Below are 13,478 nucleotides of genomic sequence, written 5' to 3'. Positions count from 1 at the left end.
GATGTCTGCCCGGGTATGAGCAGGGAGGGCTGTGGTAGGAGTACCAGATATTTGCTATCCCTGGATTAGATCACCTCTCCTATCCTTTCCAGCTCTTTCTTTTTAAAATGTAAAAGAAAACGGCTATCACAGCATAACCATCAGTGGTAGGAGGTCAAAGTATAAACAGTGTCAAGGCTCCTGGGTGGCGCAGCCAGGTAAGCATCTGACTCTTGGTTTTGGCACAGGTGGTGATCTCAGGGTTGGGAGACAACCCCACATCAGGCTCCCTGCTGAGCATAGAGTCTGCTTCAGATTCTCTCTTCCTCTCCCTCTGAGGCAGTGGAAGAAGCAGACTCCCCACTGAGCAGGGAGCCCAATGCAGGATTCAATCCCAGGACCCCGGCGTCATGACCTGAACCAAAGGCAGACGCTTAACCGACTGAGCCACTGAGGTGCCCTCAGTGTCAAAACCTTTAGGTAACTTCCAGGATGGCAGACCCATGCTGCTCCAGGAAGGATGCCAGGTCCATAGGGACCATGTCCCTGCTCCTCCACCACAAGCCCTGAAAAGTCACTCCCAGCAAGCTGATCATTGAATCGGCTCACCCACCTGTCACACACATGGCCTTCCACATTCTCTTTGCAGGGGCAGCGTCCACTGTGGGGGTCACAGGTGCCCAGGCTGCCAGCATGACTACAGGAACAGGGTCTGCCAATGAGACAGGATAGTAGGAAAGGTGTCTAATAAGCAACTCCAGACTGAAGACAGCCCATCCTCCTTGAAAGGAACTTCACTATCCTTCCCCATTCCCTAGACGACCAGGAGGCAGTCTGACCCAAGAGCTTGCTGCCTGGCTTGTACTGTTCCCACCTTGGTGAGGAAGTGACCCATCCACTCACCTGAAGAGTGATCCATCTGTCGACCCACCCACTCATCCATCTGTGCATTTTTCCAACCACCTATCTATTTATTCATCCTTCCAGCCTCTATCCATTGACCCACCCACCCACCTATCCACTCACCCACCCATGCATCTTCCCATCCAACCATCCATCCATCCATCCACACATCCATCTTCCCATCCACCTACCCATCCATCCACCTATCCATCTATCCATCCATCAACCATCCAACAAGACCATGGTTCCTGCCCTCACAGAGCCTAGAGTCCAGTGAAGAAGGACAATGACCAGTAAACAAGTAAGTACTGTACTTTGAGATGTTCCTAAGAGGAAGTATGAGAGGCTATAGGTACACCAAGGAGGTGCTTAGGATGGGGACCAGAGGACAGATAGAGAGAAGACTTCCTGGGAGACTGGTACCTCAGCTAAGAGCTGTAGAAAGTGTAAGGGTTTGCTAGACCCAGGCTGGGGAGAGGCAGGGGGCTGGGGAGAGAAGAATACTCTGGGGTAGGAGCATGTGCAAAAGCCCAGAGGCCAGAGAAACCCTGGGGAAGCATCTGAGTTCACACCTAATGTCCAGTTGTGCCTAGAACCACTGAGTATTCCGTGGGGCATCCGAGACTCCCCATTCAACCCCAATGCATTTCCGCTGCCTTTCAAATACACAAAGAGTTTGTTATAACCAAAGCCAAGTTCAGTTAAGAGTGTATGAGTTTCTAAGAGCTTTACTTTTTCGGTCATGGGTGTTTCTCAGTCAAGGGATGCAGTTAGGCCAGCGTGTTAGACCCCCTCTTCTGAGGTCCAGACCCCAGCAGCCCCCTGCCCATCTCTCTCTGCCTGAATGCCCCACCAGCACTGCAAGACTCAGCCTCTCCCTACACTATGCTCCCCGTGTCGTGTCGTGACCAGCCTCCCTCCACCCAGGTGCCTGGCGGCTCAGCCTTCATCCCTTCTTCCTCCTCTGCTCCCTAGTGACCACCTCTGGCCAACTCTGCCTTCCAAGGGGCTCTGGAATCCGTCCAGCTCTCTGCCTCTCCATGGCCAAACCCAAGCACAAGCTGCCATGTCTCTCAGCTGTTCCTGCCACAGCCTCTACCCTGGCCTCCAGCCTCACATCTGTCCACAGCTCCACCTGAGACCTGAGAGGCCCTGTTGGACCCTCCTTCTCTGTACACCCTCCTGCCCTGCACTCCCCGCCCCGACTGCTCATCCATACTGACCTTTGCCTTTGCACTTGCCTCTGAGCCTTTGCATGCGCTCTTCCTCCACCTGGAACTCCTGTCCTTCTGCCCTCTCTCAGCAGCCCTTGCTTCTCAGGCCTCCCACTAGAACTCAGTGCCTCTCACTGGAAGCCTGCCCTGGACCCCCAAGACCAGCAGGGCTTCCATGGGACTCATGCCCTGTCTCACATTCTCCAGGGACTGGTGTCTCTAGTGCTTAAGTGAGACTGGGGTGGCTGCAGAATGAGGAAGACAGCTACGTCCCCTTCCTCCTGCTCCCTGGCATTCCGTCCACACCCGCTGCCCTGGCCGCCTTACCTGCAGCCTCCCTCACTGAGTGAGTGGAACCCAGGCAGGCAGCGGTCACACTTCCAACCCGTCACAGTGGGCTTGCAGATGCAGGTACCTGAGGCATCACACTGGAGGCGCAGGGAGCCTGGGGGAGGAAGGGCAGAGGGCAGTAGGGGCCCGATCGGGGCCGGGTTGGGGGGCACGAGGCAGCGGGGCCCAATACCTGCTGGGTGGCAGTCACAGGGCTGGCAGGGCGTCCGTGGGCTCCAGCGATAGAAGTCCTCCTGGCAGCGCTCGCAGTGCGGCCCAGCCGTGTGGTCCCGGCAGCGGAGGCAGCGCCCACCATGCCCCGTGCTGCGGAAGAGCTCCCGGTCGAACACACACTCCTCGGAGTGGCCGCTGCAGTTGCAGGCTGCGGGCAGGAGGCAGGGGGCTGCGCGTGAGCGGCCTTGGCACGGCAGGAGGGGGTCTGTGCCCACCTGCCTCCTTGTGATGGGGGAGCAGGCAGTCCCAGGAAGGCCAAGGATGAAGTGCAGGCCCAGCTCGATCAAGGACATGGCGACCAGTTGGTTGCTCTTCCCTGACAGGACCGTCGAGAGTAAAGGGAGCACCAAGACACAGGACCCTCCCAGGCAAGCCGGATGTACAGTGCACAGCTGGACACACGGCCCATGACCGGCCACCTTTTGCATCGGCGGTGTGGCTCACTCCAAGAGGTGTGGCTCACTCCAAGACGTCTCATGGATCCTCTCAGCAATAGTAACTGTGTGGATCTGGCCCCACACAGTGGGGGGTGACCCCCCACAGTGACCACGAGGTCATTCAGATGCATGGAAGTACAGGTCATCCCTCCTTCAGGCATTAACTCATTAAAAAAAAGGAGTGTGTACTAAGGATGGCTCCCCTCCCCTCCCGCGGTGAGCCCAGCGTGGGTGGGCTGCGAGCAGCACTCACTGCACCGCCCACTGTGTCATGGAGGCCAGCTGCAGCCAGCAAGTGAAAATCCTACAGGTGTAAAGCTGCAGGGAGTCTCTGGCAGCTGAAAGGAGGGACCCCACAGGCTGAAAGGAGTCGGCTAGGTGCGGGCGGGGAGGGTCCCAGGCAGGAGGATAATCTGTGGACAGCCAAAGAAGGTCTGCCCAGTGTCGGGGGCCAGGGCAGGGGCCGGCATGTCACACGATGGGTGGCATAACAGAACAATGACAGAACAGGGAGGGGTGCAGGCTCAGCTGGGAGGTCAAGAGGTTGGCAGAGCCTGATCCAGGAAGGCCAGGCAGCCACGGTCAGTGGACTTCACCCTGGAGCAAGGCAGGCTTTGGGAGGGTTACAGGGGGCTGAGCATAACTATGCTTTTGCACTTTAGCTAGGGCCTCAGGCTGTGGGGGGAGCAGGGCTGCAGGCTGGTGAGCAGGGAAGCCAGAGCTTCAGGCCTGGAGGAGGGGAACTAGGGCTGGCACCGAGGCACGACGGCGAAGGACGCAGGCAGGTGGGCTGGAGGGACAGGGATGAGGCCGAGCTCAGGGCTGCCCACCCTGGGGGGTGTCGAGGGCTCAGGTGCGAAGGCCTGGCTTCCAGGCTGGTGGCTGAGAGGACGAAGATGTGACCACTGGGCAAGGACAAGGCAGGAGAAGTGGTCTGGCCTTTTGTGAACCCACCACGGAGACAGCCTCAGTCCCAGAATGGGTGAGCCAGCCAGTACAGCTTCCTTGGCCCCAGGGGGGACTTCCTGATAGAGGCAGGCCAGTGAGGGTAACAGGAACCTGCGAGAGCCACAGTGGAACTGGGAAGCTCCTGCAGACAGTGCCACCCTGTTCACAGAACAGGGTCCCCTCCACACCCCAGCCTGGGACTGCCCGCCCAGAGGATAGCCGGCCCAGAACATGTTCCTCCTGCCTGGTGACAGCCAGCTACACACAGAGAGCCTGAAGCAGTTCAGGTGATCATCTGGGGGACAGGGTAGGGCTTGGAGACCGTGGGAAGCTGGGGTGAGGGCTGGGGCGGACGTTAAGGGACTGTCCCAACCACCCCACGTGCAGCCCCACGTCCCAGAGAAGGATGATGGCACCATCCCCCCAGCCCGTCTCTGAGGTTAGGTGGTCAGAGCCACATCACAAGGGGACCAGGACATAAAAGGCTGCCTGGGGGGCCCTGGGAGAGGCTGGGTTGGCAGGTCAGCGCCCCCCAGGACCTGGGGCCTTCTGGCTTTGATTAGCAGCTGCGGTTGGAGCCACTGAAACAAAGAACAGTGGGGTGGGGGGGGTGGGCAGGGGGGCCTCCCAGCAGTCCCACTGCAGTGGCCTCCACTAGGGGATTTGGTCTGGGGGAGCGTTTTGTAGGGGAAAGACTGAGGAACAAACAGCCCCTCCTGCTCTCACCCTAGCCCCTCCTCATCCCTGCAGGGACACAGGGGGTTAGTGTTGGGTGCAGCCCCCACTGCCAGGTCTCAGGGAGGCTGCTTCCCAGCCTGAGCCATGGCCTCCTCCGGTGCCCAAAGCCCCAGGACACTCACGCACACACTCGTTGGCAGCCTCGGCTGTGCCCCGGCCCCACGGGCGGTCCTGGAAGAAGGGCAGGCAGCGCTCGCAGTCTGTACCCGTGGTGTTGTGCTGGCACCGGCAGGCCAGCCGGCCTGCCCCATCGGGACTGCACTCGCTGGCATGCCCGTTGCACTTGCATCTGGGGGAACATGGAAGAGGGGGTCCAGGAACTGGGGAAGGCACTGTCCAAGGAGTGGTTAATTGCCAGGTGGCCCCTGATTCTATCGCTCAATGATGGGGAACATAGGGAACCCCCACTATGTGCCCCGCGGGGGTGTGGGCCACGGTAGCAGAGATCTGGCTGCACTGGGCTATTTGGAGCTCTGTGCGTGCGGACAGACCCCACTGCATCTCCACAAGCCCCCTAACCTCCCCATTTCACAGATGAAGGAACTGAGGCACGCAGGTCGCCCCAGGCCACCAGTTAGGAATGGCAAAGCTGATGAGGCTGCTGCTGAAGGAGCCCTAGCCGAGAGGGCCCCAGAAAGAAGTCATCCCAGTCCCCTGGGTGGAAGGTGGGGCAGCTCACAGGCAGGGGGTGGAGGCAGGGGGCAGCCAGCCAGCTAACTCACACAGTCCTCCTTTGTGTCCAGAGGGGCAAGAAAGAGGGTGCTCTTTACGGAGGACAGCCCCCAACTCATCTCAGGTCCCCAGTGACTCTGTGCCTCTGGGACAACCCCCAGGGCCCGTTTCCCACCCCATCCACCCGCATATATAGGGTTAGGAGAGCCGTGGAATCAGGTGAGCCGTGGGGGCCTCCCTGGACCCCATCCCCAGGGGCCAGACTGAGCTGCTTTAGGGACACCATGATCTCAGCTTCTAGCTTTCCTCTGTGGCACCCCTGACCCAGCTTATACCTCCTCTCTGCAGCCTCCCTGCTGCGGCAGGAGGGACCACACTCACCCCCATTTCACAGATGAGGAAATGGAGGCTCAGGCCCCGAAAGGACAGGTGCTAAGTGGTAGAGCTAGAATTTGCACCCTGTTCTGCTCCACGCAGACCCCGTGCTCCCAGACACTACTACCCTCTGGTCACCTGGTGGCTCCCATAAGCTGCATTCTATGCTCCGCCCTCAGCTGGCATTAAGAAACTGGTGACCACTGCCAGTGCCCCCAGTGTTTACTCTGGGGACATGGCTTGGGAAGGGCACAGGGCATTGTTTCCTCCACAGGAGCCCCAGGGAAGCAGGTAATGCCCTAGCATTTCTGGTAGAGGCTGAGGTGGACACCCAGCAGTCTCAAGAGACAGGCACCACCCATGTTTCCGAGGAGGTCTGCAAACACCACCCTCTCCCGTGAAGCCCTCCGACCCCTAGGGAAGGAAGGAAATTCTTCTAGGCCATTGCGGGACTCAGGGCACCGGCCCACCTGCCCCCCAGCCGGCTGCAGGCCCGAGGGTGGTCTGGCTGTGGCAGCTGGGGCCCAGATGTTCTCTGGCCCGAAGCCCCCGGACAGGAGGCGCTAGAGCTCGCCCTCCCCCACGTGGTCTGACCCAAACCCAGTGTGGGAGTGGAGGAGCCCTCCCAGACACCCCCACTTCCCCGTCACTCCCAGCCCAGCCTGGGCTGAAGAGTGCAGACACTGCAAGTGCAAGCTGGGCCCTCCGTTCCCTTTCTGAACCTCTCTACTTCTCTGAATAGTACCTGAGCGCCCCTGAATTCCAGAAGCCCCTTGCTTCCCACTCCCACAGGCCATCACCCCCAGAGCAGGCCAACTTCCCATCCCAGACAGCCTGTGGACCCACCAGCTAGCCCTCCCCGCCCGCCCTCCAAGGCCACTTTCTAACAATCTCTGTCTCTCCTCTCATCCTTCCCCATGCGATGCCGGGAGCTGGGGCCTTTTAAAACCACCCTGGCCAAACCCTTCAAAGGCTCCCCTCTGCCTGTGGGACACGGATGAATTCAGTCCACGGTCCTGGCCTATCTCCAGATGAGGCACACACCGGCCCTTCTGGCTGGGATGCCAGCCTCCCTCCACCTTGGCTGGGCCCCCGGCCACAGAGTAGTCTCCTCGACTGCCAGCACACCCTGCCCTGGCCCTGGCCTTGTTATTCCGGGGCATGCTGACATGCTTTTGGGAGAGTGATCTGACCACTGTTGGCCACCCCCTTGAGGTTGGGGCAGGAATCTCTGTCTTCCTCTTTCCTTTCCAAGAAGGAAGCCCCCAAGCATTCATGCTGAAGACACTGCTTACGCCTCCCCTGGTTCCACAGCCCGCCGTGTGCACACAGTACCTGCAGCCACATGGGAGACAGGCCAGGGAGGTGGAGCAAGACTGGGCCTCTGCCCTTTGGGCGGCCCCTGCTTCTTGGAGAGGAGACGCTTAACCAAACCAGAGCATGTACTGACCAACACCGGAGCAGCACATGGAGCCTGCACTGGGGACCCAGATGGCAGAGCCTGGCAGGTCCCCCAGGAGCAAGGGGCAGAAATCCAGCCCCTGCTCACTTGGGGCTCCTTCCAAGTAGTCAGCTGTGGGGCTTTGGAGTGGCCTGAGCTGTTCATCTGCACGGAAGTGCCTCAAAGTCTCATTAAAAATGTTTGGGTCCCCGTGAAGCTCTATCATACCCAAGGTCTCCAGGAGACTGGGGCAGAAGTGGGGTGAATGGACTTCATGCTTTGTAAAGTCAGGAGTGCTGCTAAAAGAAGTGAAGCTTTGAAAGCTTCAAGTCCTGCACCTGCCCACAGTCCCCCCTAACCAGCTTTACTGGGAGCAAGTGTACATCAGATAGAATGCCAGTCTGGGTGTAGGTGGGAGCCTGGACCACTGCCAGACACTCCTATAAGTGCCACTTCCTTTGTGGCATGAATGAGTGTGCTTGGGCGCCTGGGGGAGCTCAGTCGGTGAAGCGTCTGCCTTTGGCTCAGGTCATGATCCTGAGATGGAGCCCCACATCGGGTTCCTGCTCAACGGGCAGCCTGCTTCTCTCCACACACTTGTATGCTCTCTTAACAAATAAATAAAATCTTTAAAAAAAAATGAGTGTACTTGTAGGATGCAAAAAGGAAAGAAAAAGTAAAAGAAAAAAGGGAAAGAGAGGAGGGAAGGAGGGGCAGGGACTGATCTGCAGGCAGGGGGATCAGCAGGTACAAAGGCCTAGCATATCCTGTACATGGTGGTGGAAACACAGCTGATGCAGGAAAAGTAGAAGCTGGTGATGCTGCTGGCCATGAAGGCCTCGAATGCCAGCCCCAGGGGACAGGATCCTGCCCTCACTCTCTCTCCTGCCGAGGCATCATGATGTGGCTTTTTCACCTTCCACGGCAGCCACTGGATGACCCCCATATGGCTGCTGCCTCCTGCCCCATGCCCAGAGTTCTGGGGTCCTGGGGTCCCAGGCCCCGCCATCCTACCTTTCACCTACCTGCCACCCACAGAGAAGTCGGACACAGCATAGTAGTAGGACTGCAGCACCTTTGGGTCCTTGAAGATGTCATCCCCAAATGTGTTGAGCCGATCCAGGGAGATGAGGAGCTCAGTGCTGGTGACCCACTCCTGAGGGGCGGGGGTAAGGATGGAGGAAGGAAGGCATTAGTAGGCTCCTGAGTACTTGCTCTCACCCTATTCTGTGTGAAGGTCCAGCTGGCTGCCCTGGGAGGGGAGTGGGGTCTCCTAGGACCCAGGGACAAGCTTAGACAAATCTTATTAGATTTTAGATAAATCCCCGAGAACGGTGCAGAAATAAGGAGCCTGTGCTTTGGGATTGAGCCGGTCCAGGTGCCAGGCCACTTACTGGCTATGCAACTCTGGACAGTTACTCAATGTCTTGAAGGCTTGGTTTCCCCATCTGTAAAATGAAACAAGGGATTGTGCCAACCCCACAAGGGTGTTTAGAGGGTAGCCAACGTCAGCAGTGGGGCATGGGGTCTGGCACATGCTCAGTAAGTGGCCAGCCAAGGTGCTGGGGGACAGGGCTGAGGAAGCCCATCCTATAACTTGTCATGCTGGTCACTTAACCTCTCCCAACGGCTTCTGCACCCCCATCCTAGAGCTGAGCAGAAGGAGGACATGTCCCGGTGCCCAGCTGGGCCTGATGTGGGCAGGTCCCCAAATGCACAGACTCCTGCAGCAAGTCACCCGCCCCAGGTGACATCTGTCCCTACAAGAGCAGGGACTTGGGGCCCTTTGTTCTCTCGGCACCCCAGCCCCCAGGCTCTGGCTGGCTCGTCACAGGTGCTCAGTAAATACTTGCTGATCGCTGAATGACACCTTCCCCTGGAAGAGCATGGCGGGGAGGAAGGGGAGAAGGCACGTGAAGGCTGACATTTTCATCTGCCTGCTGTTATAATCAGAGGTACACAGAGGCAGCTCCGGCTGAATTTTAATCAGCATTTTAATTCAGCCCAGGAGCTCCTGGTTTAGCAATCAGGCCCATCAGGGCTGAAACAAACTCTGGCAAAGTCTGTCTTTGGGCCCCAGCATGACGCAGGCCAGCGGGACTCTGCTGCTCCCTCTAAGCTCAGTGGCTCAGTCAACCCACTGCCAGGGCCTGGGGCCTCTGCCCAAGGATGTCTTTGCTGGGGAGGGAGGGTCCAGCACCTGAAATACTTCAGCGGAAGCCTCAGCACTGAGCAGGGCTTATAAGTGCTCCGACACCCCGCAAATCACCTGGCAAATGTCAGTGCCTTCAGGGATCTGGTTAAAATGCAGCCTCTGATGGAGAGGTCAGGGGTGGGGCCTGGGCTTCTGCACTTCTAGCAAATGCCCAGGTGGTGTGGATGCGGCAGGTCCCTGGGTCAGCTGACAACAAAGAGCTGGTGCCTGGGGCTGGAGAGTGTGCACAGTTGGGGGCTGGCGAGAGAAGGGGAATTGGTTCTCTCAGCCCAAGTCGTATGAGGCACTCCCCGATGCCGTAAAGGTCATTTTAGGGCAAACCACATCTGTGACGTACGACGGGCTTTTGCAGCTTGTGATGGCCCCAGCTAAAACCACGGGTGGGGTCTTGGGTGGACTTTGCACAGACCTGCGGTCCGGGATGTGGCATTAAGATGCAGGAGGCAGGGAGCCCCTGCTCCGGCCAGCACCCTACAGCAGAGACGCTCAGGTGGCCACTCGGATCTGGTGGCTGGATTCTGCTTCATGGGGAACAGAGGGACCCAAGACCCAGCAGCCACGCACCCACGTCTTTCATTACTTCTCACCCTGAAATGCTCCAAGTCCTCAGAGGAAGCACCTTCCCAGAGCTGCCAGGAGGGGAGGACAGAAGGGCAAGATGGACTTGCCTTTCATCTGTCCGCTTCCCCCTGGGAGCAGAGGAGGGTAGGGGGCAGCATTTCTGAAAACACTGCTTCTCTGTTGGGGACAATGTCTAGCACATATGAGACAGCAAGTCAGAGAGGGGCCTTAGCCTGAGCCTCTGCTCCGGGGTGATGGCTCAGACCCAGGAATGGGGGGTCTGGCCCTCTGCTCATCTTCAGATGACCTTGGCTAATAATTTGTAATCTACAGAGTCTGGAGCCCTGTGGGGAAGAAATTGTCATTTTAAACAGAATCATGATGATGACGTGACCATTTTGAATGAGACAAGGAGGGCTGGGCATCTGGACGTGTGATTCTGTACCTTGAAGGATTAGCCTTGCCCAAAGAGAGGTCAGGCCTTTGCCCCCTGCTCCTGGGAGGTCACTTCTAAGCCCCCAGAACACCCTGCTTGAGAAGAGTGTCTTTTTTCACCTGCGGTCTTGGGTCACTCCAGTCTATGCTAACAACTGGTTTAGGGGGTGCCTCGGGCCACATGGGATCAGCTTGCCCTCTAGGGGAGCTGACGACGGTCACAGTCAGCCGTGCAGGCCATCAGCCACGTCTATGTGACCAACTCCAGGGTACAGGGTATAGGGGAGCCTCCCTGTTGGCAATACTCTGCACATTGTCACATCGTTGCTGGGAGAAATAAGTGCTGTCGCCATGAATCTACCAGGATCGGACAACGGGAAGCTCCACATCCGGTCCTCCCTGGACCCTGCTCCAGGCACCTCTGGTCCGTTTTGAGTTTCACGGATTTCTTGAGTTCTGTGAGTCCTTCGAGAGAATCACTAGACTTGAGGGAGGTCCTGGCGACCCCGAACCAGCCCTGGCAGGGACACAATTTCTTTCTGGGCCTAAGTGTTCCCTCTAGAAATAAACAGGAATTCTGACCCTTGCCCCCTCGTTATCGCTGACTGGCAAAGGGAACGTTCTGAACCTGTCAAGGGAAGGGATGGCTGTCTTTCTCAGCACAGGAAACTCTGGGAAGTAGACTAGAGGGCTGTCCAGTGCCCAGAAACATCGCACAGACCCCCACATCTGTAGGTGAAAGGTCACTGACACACAGGAATAAGGACGTGCCTGGGTGCCAAAACTGGTAGGGCCACAAGCCTGGGCAGACGTGGGTGGGCTGGACAGGGGGGCCTGTGTGAATGGACACAGCTACAAGCCTGCTATTCTTTCTTGGCCATGAGGACGAGAAGGGTAAGCCACCTCGAGCTCTTCCCTGAAAAGTGTGATTGAGCACCTCTTACGTGCCAAGCACTGTGCTGGCGGTGTTTGAGTTGACTGCTGACACCAAGCAGTTTAAATGAAAATTCATTAAAATGAAACCAGACTTAAAAATTGAGTTCCTCGGTCATGCCAGTCTCATTCCTAGCACTCTAGACATGTGGGTAGTGGCCACCACCCTGGAGGGCACAGCCAGACACCATTTCTGTCACTGCAGGACGTTCTGGAGAGCGCAGTGCCAGCTTAAAGCACAGAACCAGGACTGCGATTCCTAAACTTATGTTCTTTTCTCGTTTCTCATTTTATCATCATAAAAACCCTTGGGGACACAGAGGAAGGAAGCAAGGCCCTCCGAAGGGTGTTCTAGAAGGTTCTAGAAAGAGCCCCAGTAAGGAGTCAGGACACTCAGGATCTGGTCTGGGCCCTTCCACGAACTCATGTGTGGCCCTGGGAAACAGTCTCTGCCATCCAGGCCTCCGCCTCCCCACCCAAGTCAGGAAGGGGCCAGGAGAGCTGGTGGCTGTCACGGGGCCCCCGGGAGCCCCAGGGCTCTGCTGCTGCAGGCTGCGCAGGGGTTCCTGCATCAACCTCACTGTCGGCATCTACAACACGTTGAGACGCCACCAAGGCCTCTGTTGTTTGAGGTCTGAAAACTGTGGCATCCCATAGGAAGCCCTGCGTCCTCCCACTTTTTCCTGCGCTCCCCCAGTCCTGGGGACCCAACCCACCAAGCCCGCTCCTCTCTGACCTGCAACACAGGGCTCTCCTCGAAGTTGTAAGCGCTGGGCCGGCCCTCCAGGGTGGAGAAGGCCACGTTGCCACCGCTCAGTGGGGAGATGTCACTGAACTCCGAGGTGCAGAAGGCCACCCGCTCGTCATCGCCAGGGCGCAGGTACTGACCCTCGGGCCTGCCGTAGGTCTTCTGGCAGGAGGCACTGTAGTACTGGTAGGGCTCCCATGGGCCGCCAGCACGTGTGCGCTTGTAGATGGCAAAGCTCTCGGGGCGGCTGGTGTGGAACTTCAGCCTCACGTAGGTGATCTCGTAAGCTTTCCCTGCAGTAGGAAGGCAGGGACCCATTTTACAGCAGGGAAGGGAGGGTCAGAGTCCTGGCGCAAGGACAGTGGGAGGGCGGCCTTGTGTAAACTCTCTTGGGTGGGAGGTTAGAGGCTGTCTAGAGCGCCGTGCTTGCAGTGCCATGATCAATGAGCGATGCCTGTCAGGGGCACCGGACCCAGAGGGAGAGCTTCCTGGGTACCTGCCATCCCTTGCTTCGGCCACCTTGCCTCCCTGCATGGGAACCTGCATTGTCAGACCCCTGATGGGCAGCCAACTCTTTTTGCTCAAATATCTCTAGCAACAGCATGTTGCCACATCCTGAAGAAGGCTGCTTTACCATTAGAAAGTTATTTCTTTTACTACACCCCAGCAAAGCCAATCCTTCCACCTGTGTCTTTGGGCTCATTCCTCTCCAGTGACTTCACACCTTTGGAGTCTAGAGACACCCTGTTCCAACTCCCCTAAGCCCCAGTGCGACCCTCCCAGGACCCTCTATTCTTCCAGTGTCCATCTAATGTCTCTTTTGGTCCAAATTTCTCAAGAGAAGTCTGCATCTGCTTGGCTCCACGGCCTCACCTCCCATCTTGGCCTGCAGTCCACTGCAATTCAGCTTCTCTGGGCTGCTCCACGGACACTGCTCTTGGAAAGCTCCCTCACCAACAGCCCTCCATGGCCACAGCCAGGGGCCTGGCAATTCCCCCAGGCTTCTGTGCAGCCCCCCTCTTGGGTCATGCTCCTGGGCTGCTCCTCAGACCCCTGCTCATCCCTCCCCCAGGGCCTCCTCTTCCAGTAGCTTGAACCCCACTCCCCTCTCCCACACTGCCGCTGCCCACACCAAGAGAATGGGGGAGCTTCCTTCCAGCTTGGGCCCCGCCCTGCCTTCCTCTCCACCAAGCCCAGCTCCCACCATCGTGTCCCAGGAGGAGCCACAACAATGAATTTAGATCCCCCACAGTGATTCTGAGCTGTGCTGGAGGCCGGGATGGGGAGGAAGGCTATGGGCAGGGAGCAGAGTGGG

At 58.0% G+C, this 13,478-nt stretch overlaps 1 protein-coding gene across 2 annotated transcripts in view; it reads right to left on the bottom strand.

Moving 5' to 3' along the window:
- Positions 1–13,478, bottom strand: part of LAMC3 (laminin subunit gamma 3) — a 58,539-nt gene that overhangs the window by 31,817 nt on the left and 13,244 nt on the right. For both annotated transcript variants that reach the window (XM_077851092.1, XM_077851093.1), the window contains exons 2-7: positions 12,152–12,456; positions 8,297–8,427; positions 4,906–5,072; positions 2,620–2,808; positions 2,424–2,541; positions 593–691 (exon numbers count right to left, since the gene is read on the bottom strand). In XM_077851092.1, the coding sequence (XP_077707218.1) occupies positions 593–691; positions 2,424–2,541; positions 2,620–2,808; positions 4,906–5,072; positions 8,297–8,427; positions 12,152–12,456 (1,009 nt within the window). The remainder of the gene's footprint in view (positions 1–592; positions 692–2,423; positions 2,542–2,619; positions 2,809–4,905; positions 5,073–8,296; positions 8,428–12,151; positions 12,457–13,478) is intronic.

This window comes from Canis aureus, chromosome 16 (assembly GCF_053574225.1).
Source record: "Canis aureus isolate CA01 chromosome 16, VMU_Caureus_v.1.0, whole genome shotgun sequence".
Lineage (NCBI taxonomy): Eukaryota > Metazoa > Chordata > Mammalia > Carnivora > Canidae > Canis > Canis aureus.
The sequence above is the reverse complement of the archived record's forward strand: the minus strand, read 5'-3'. Positions and strand labels throughout refer to the sequence as shown.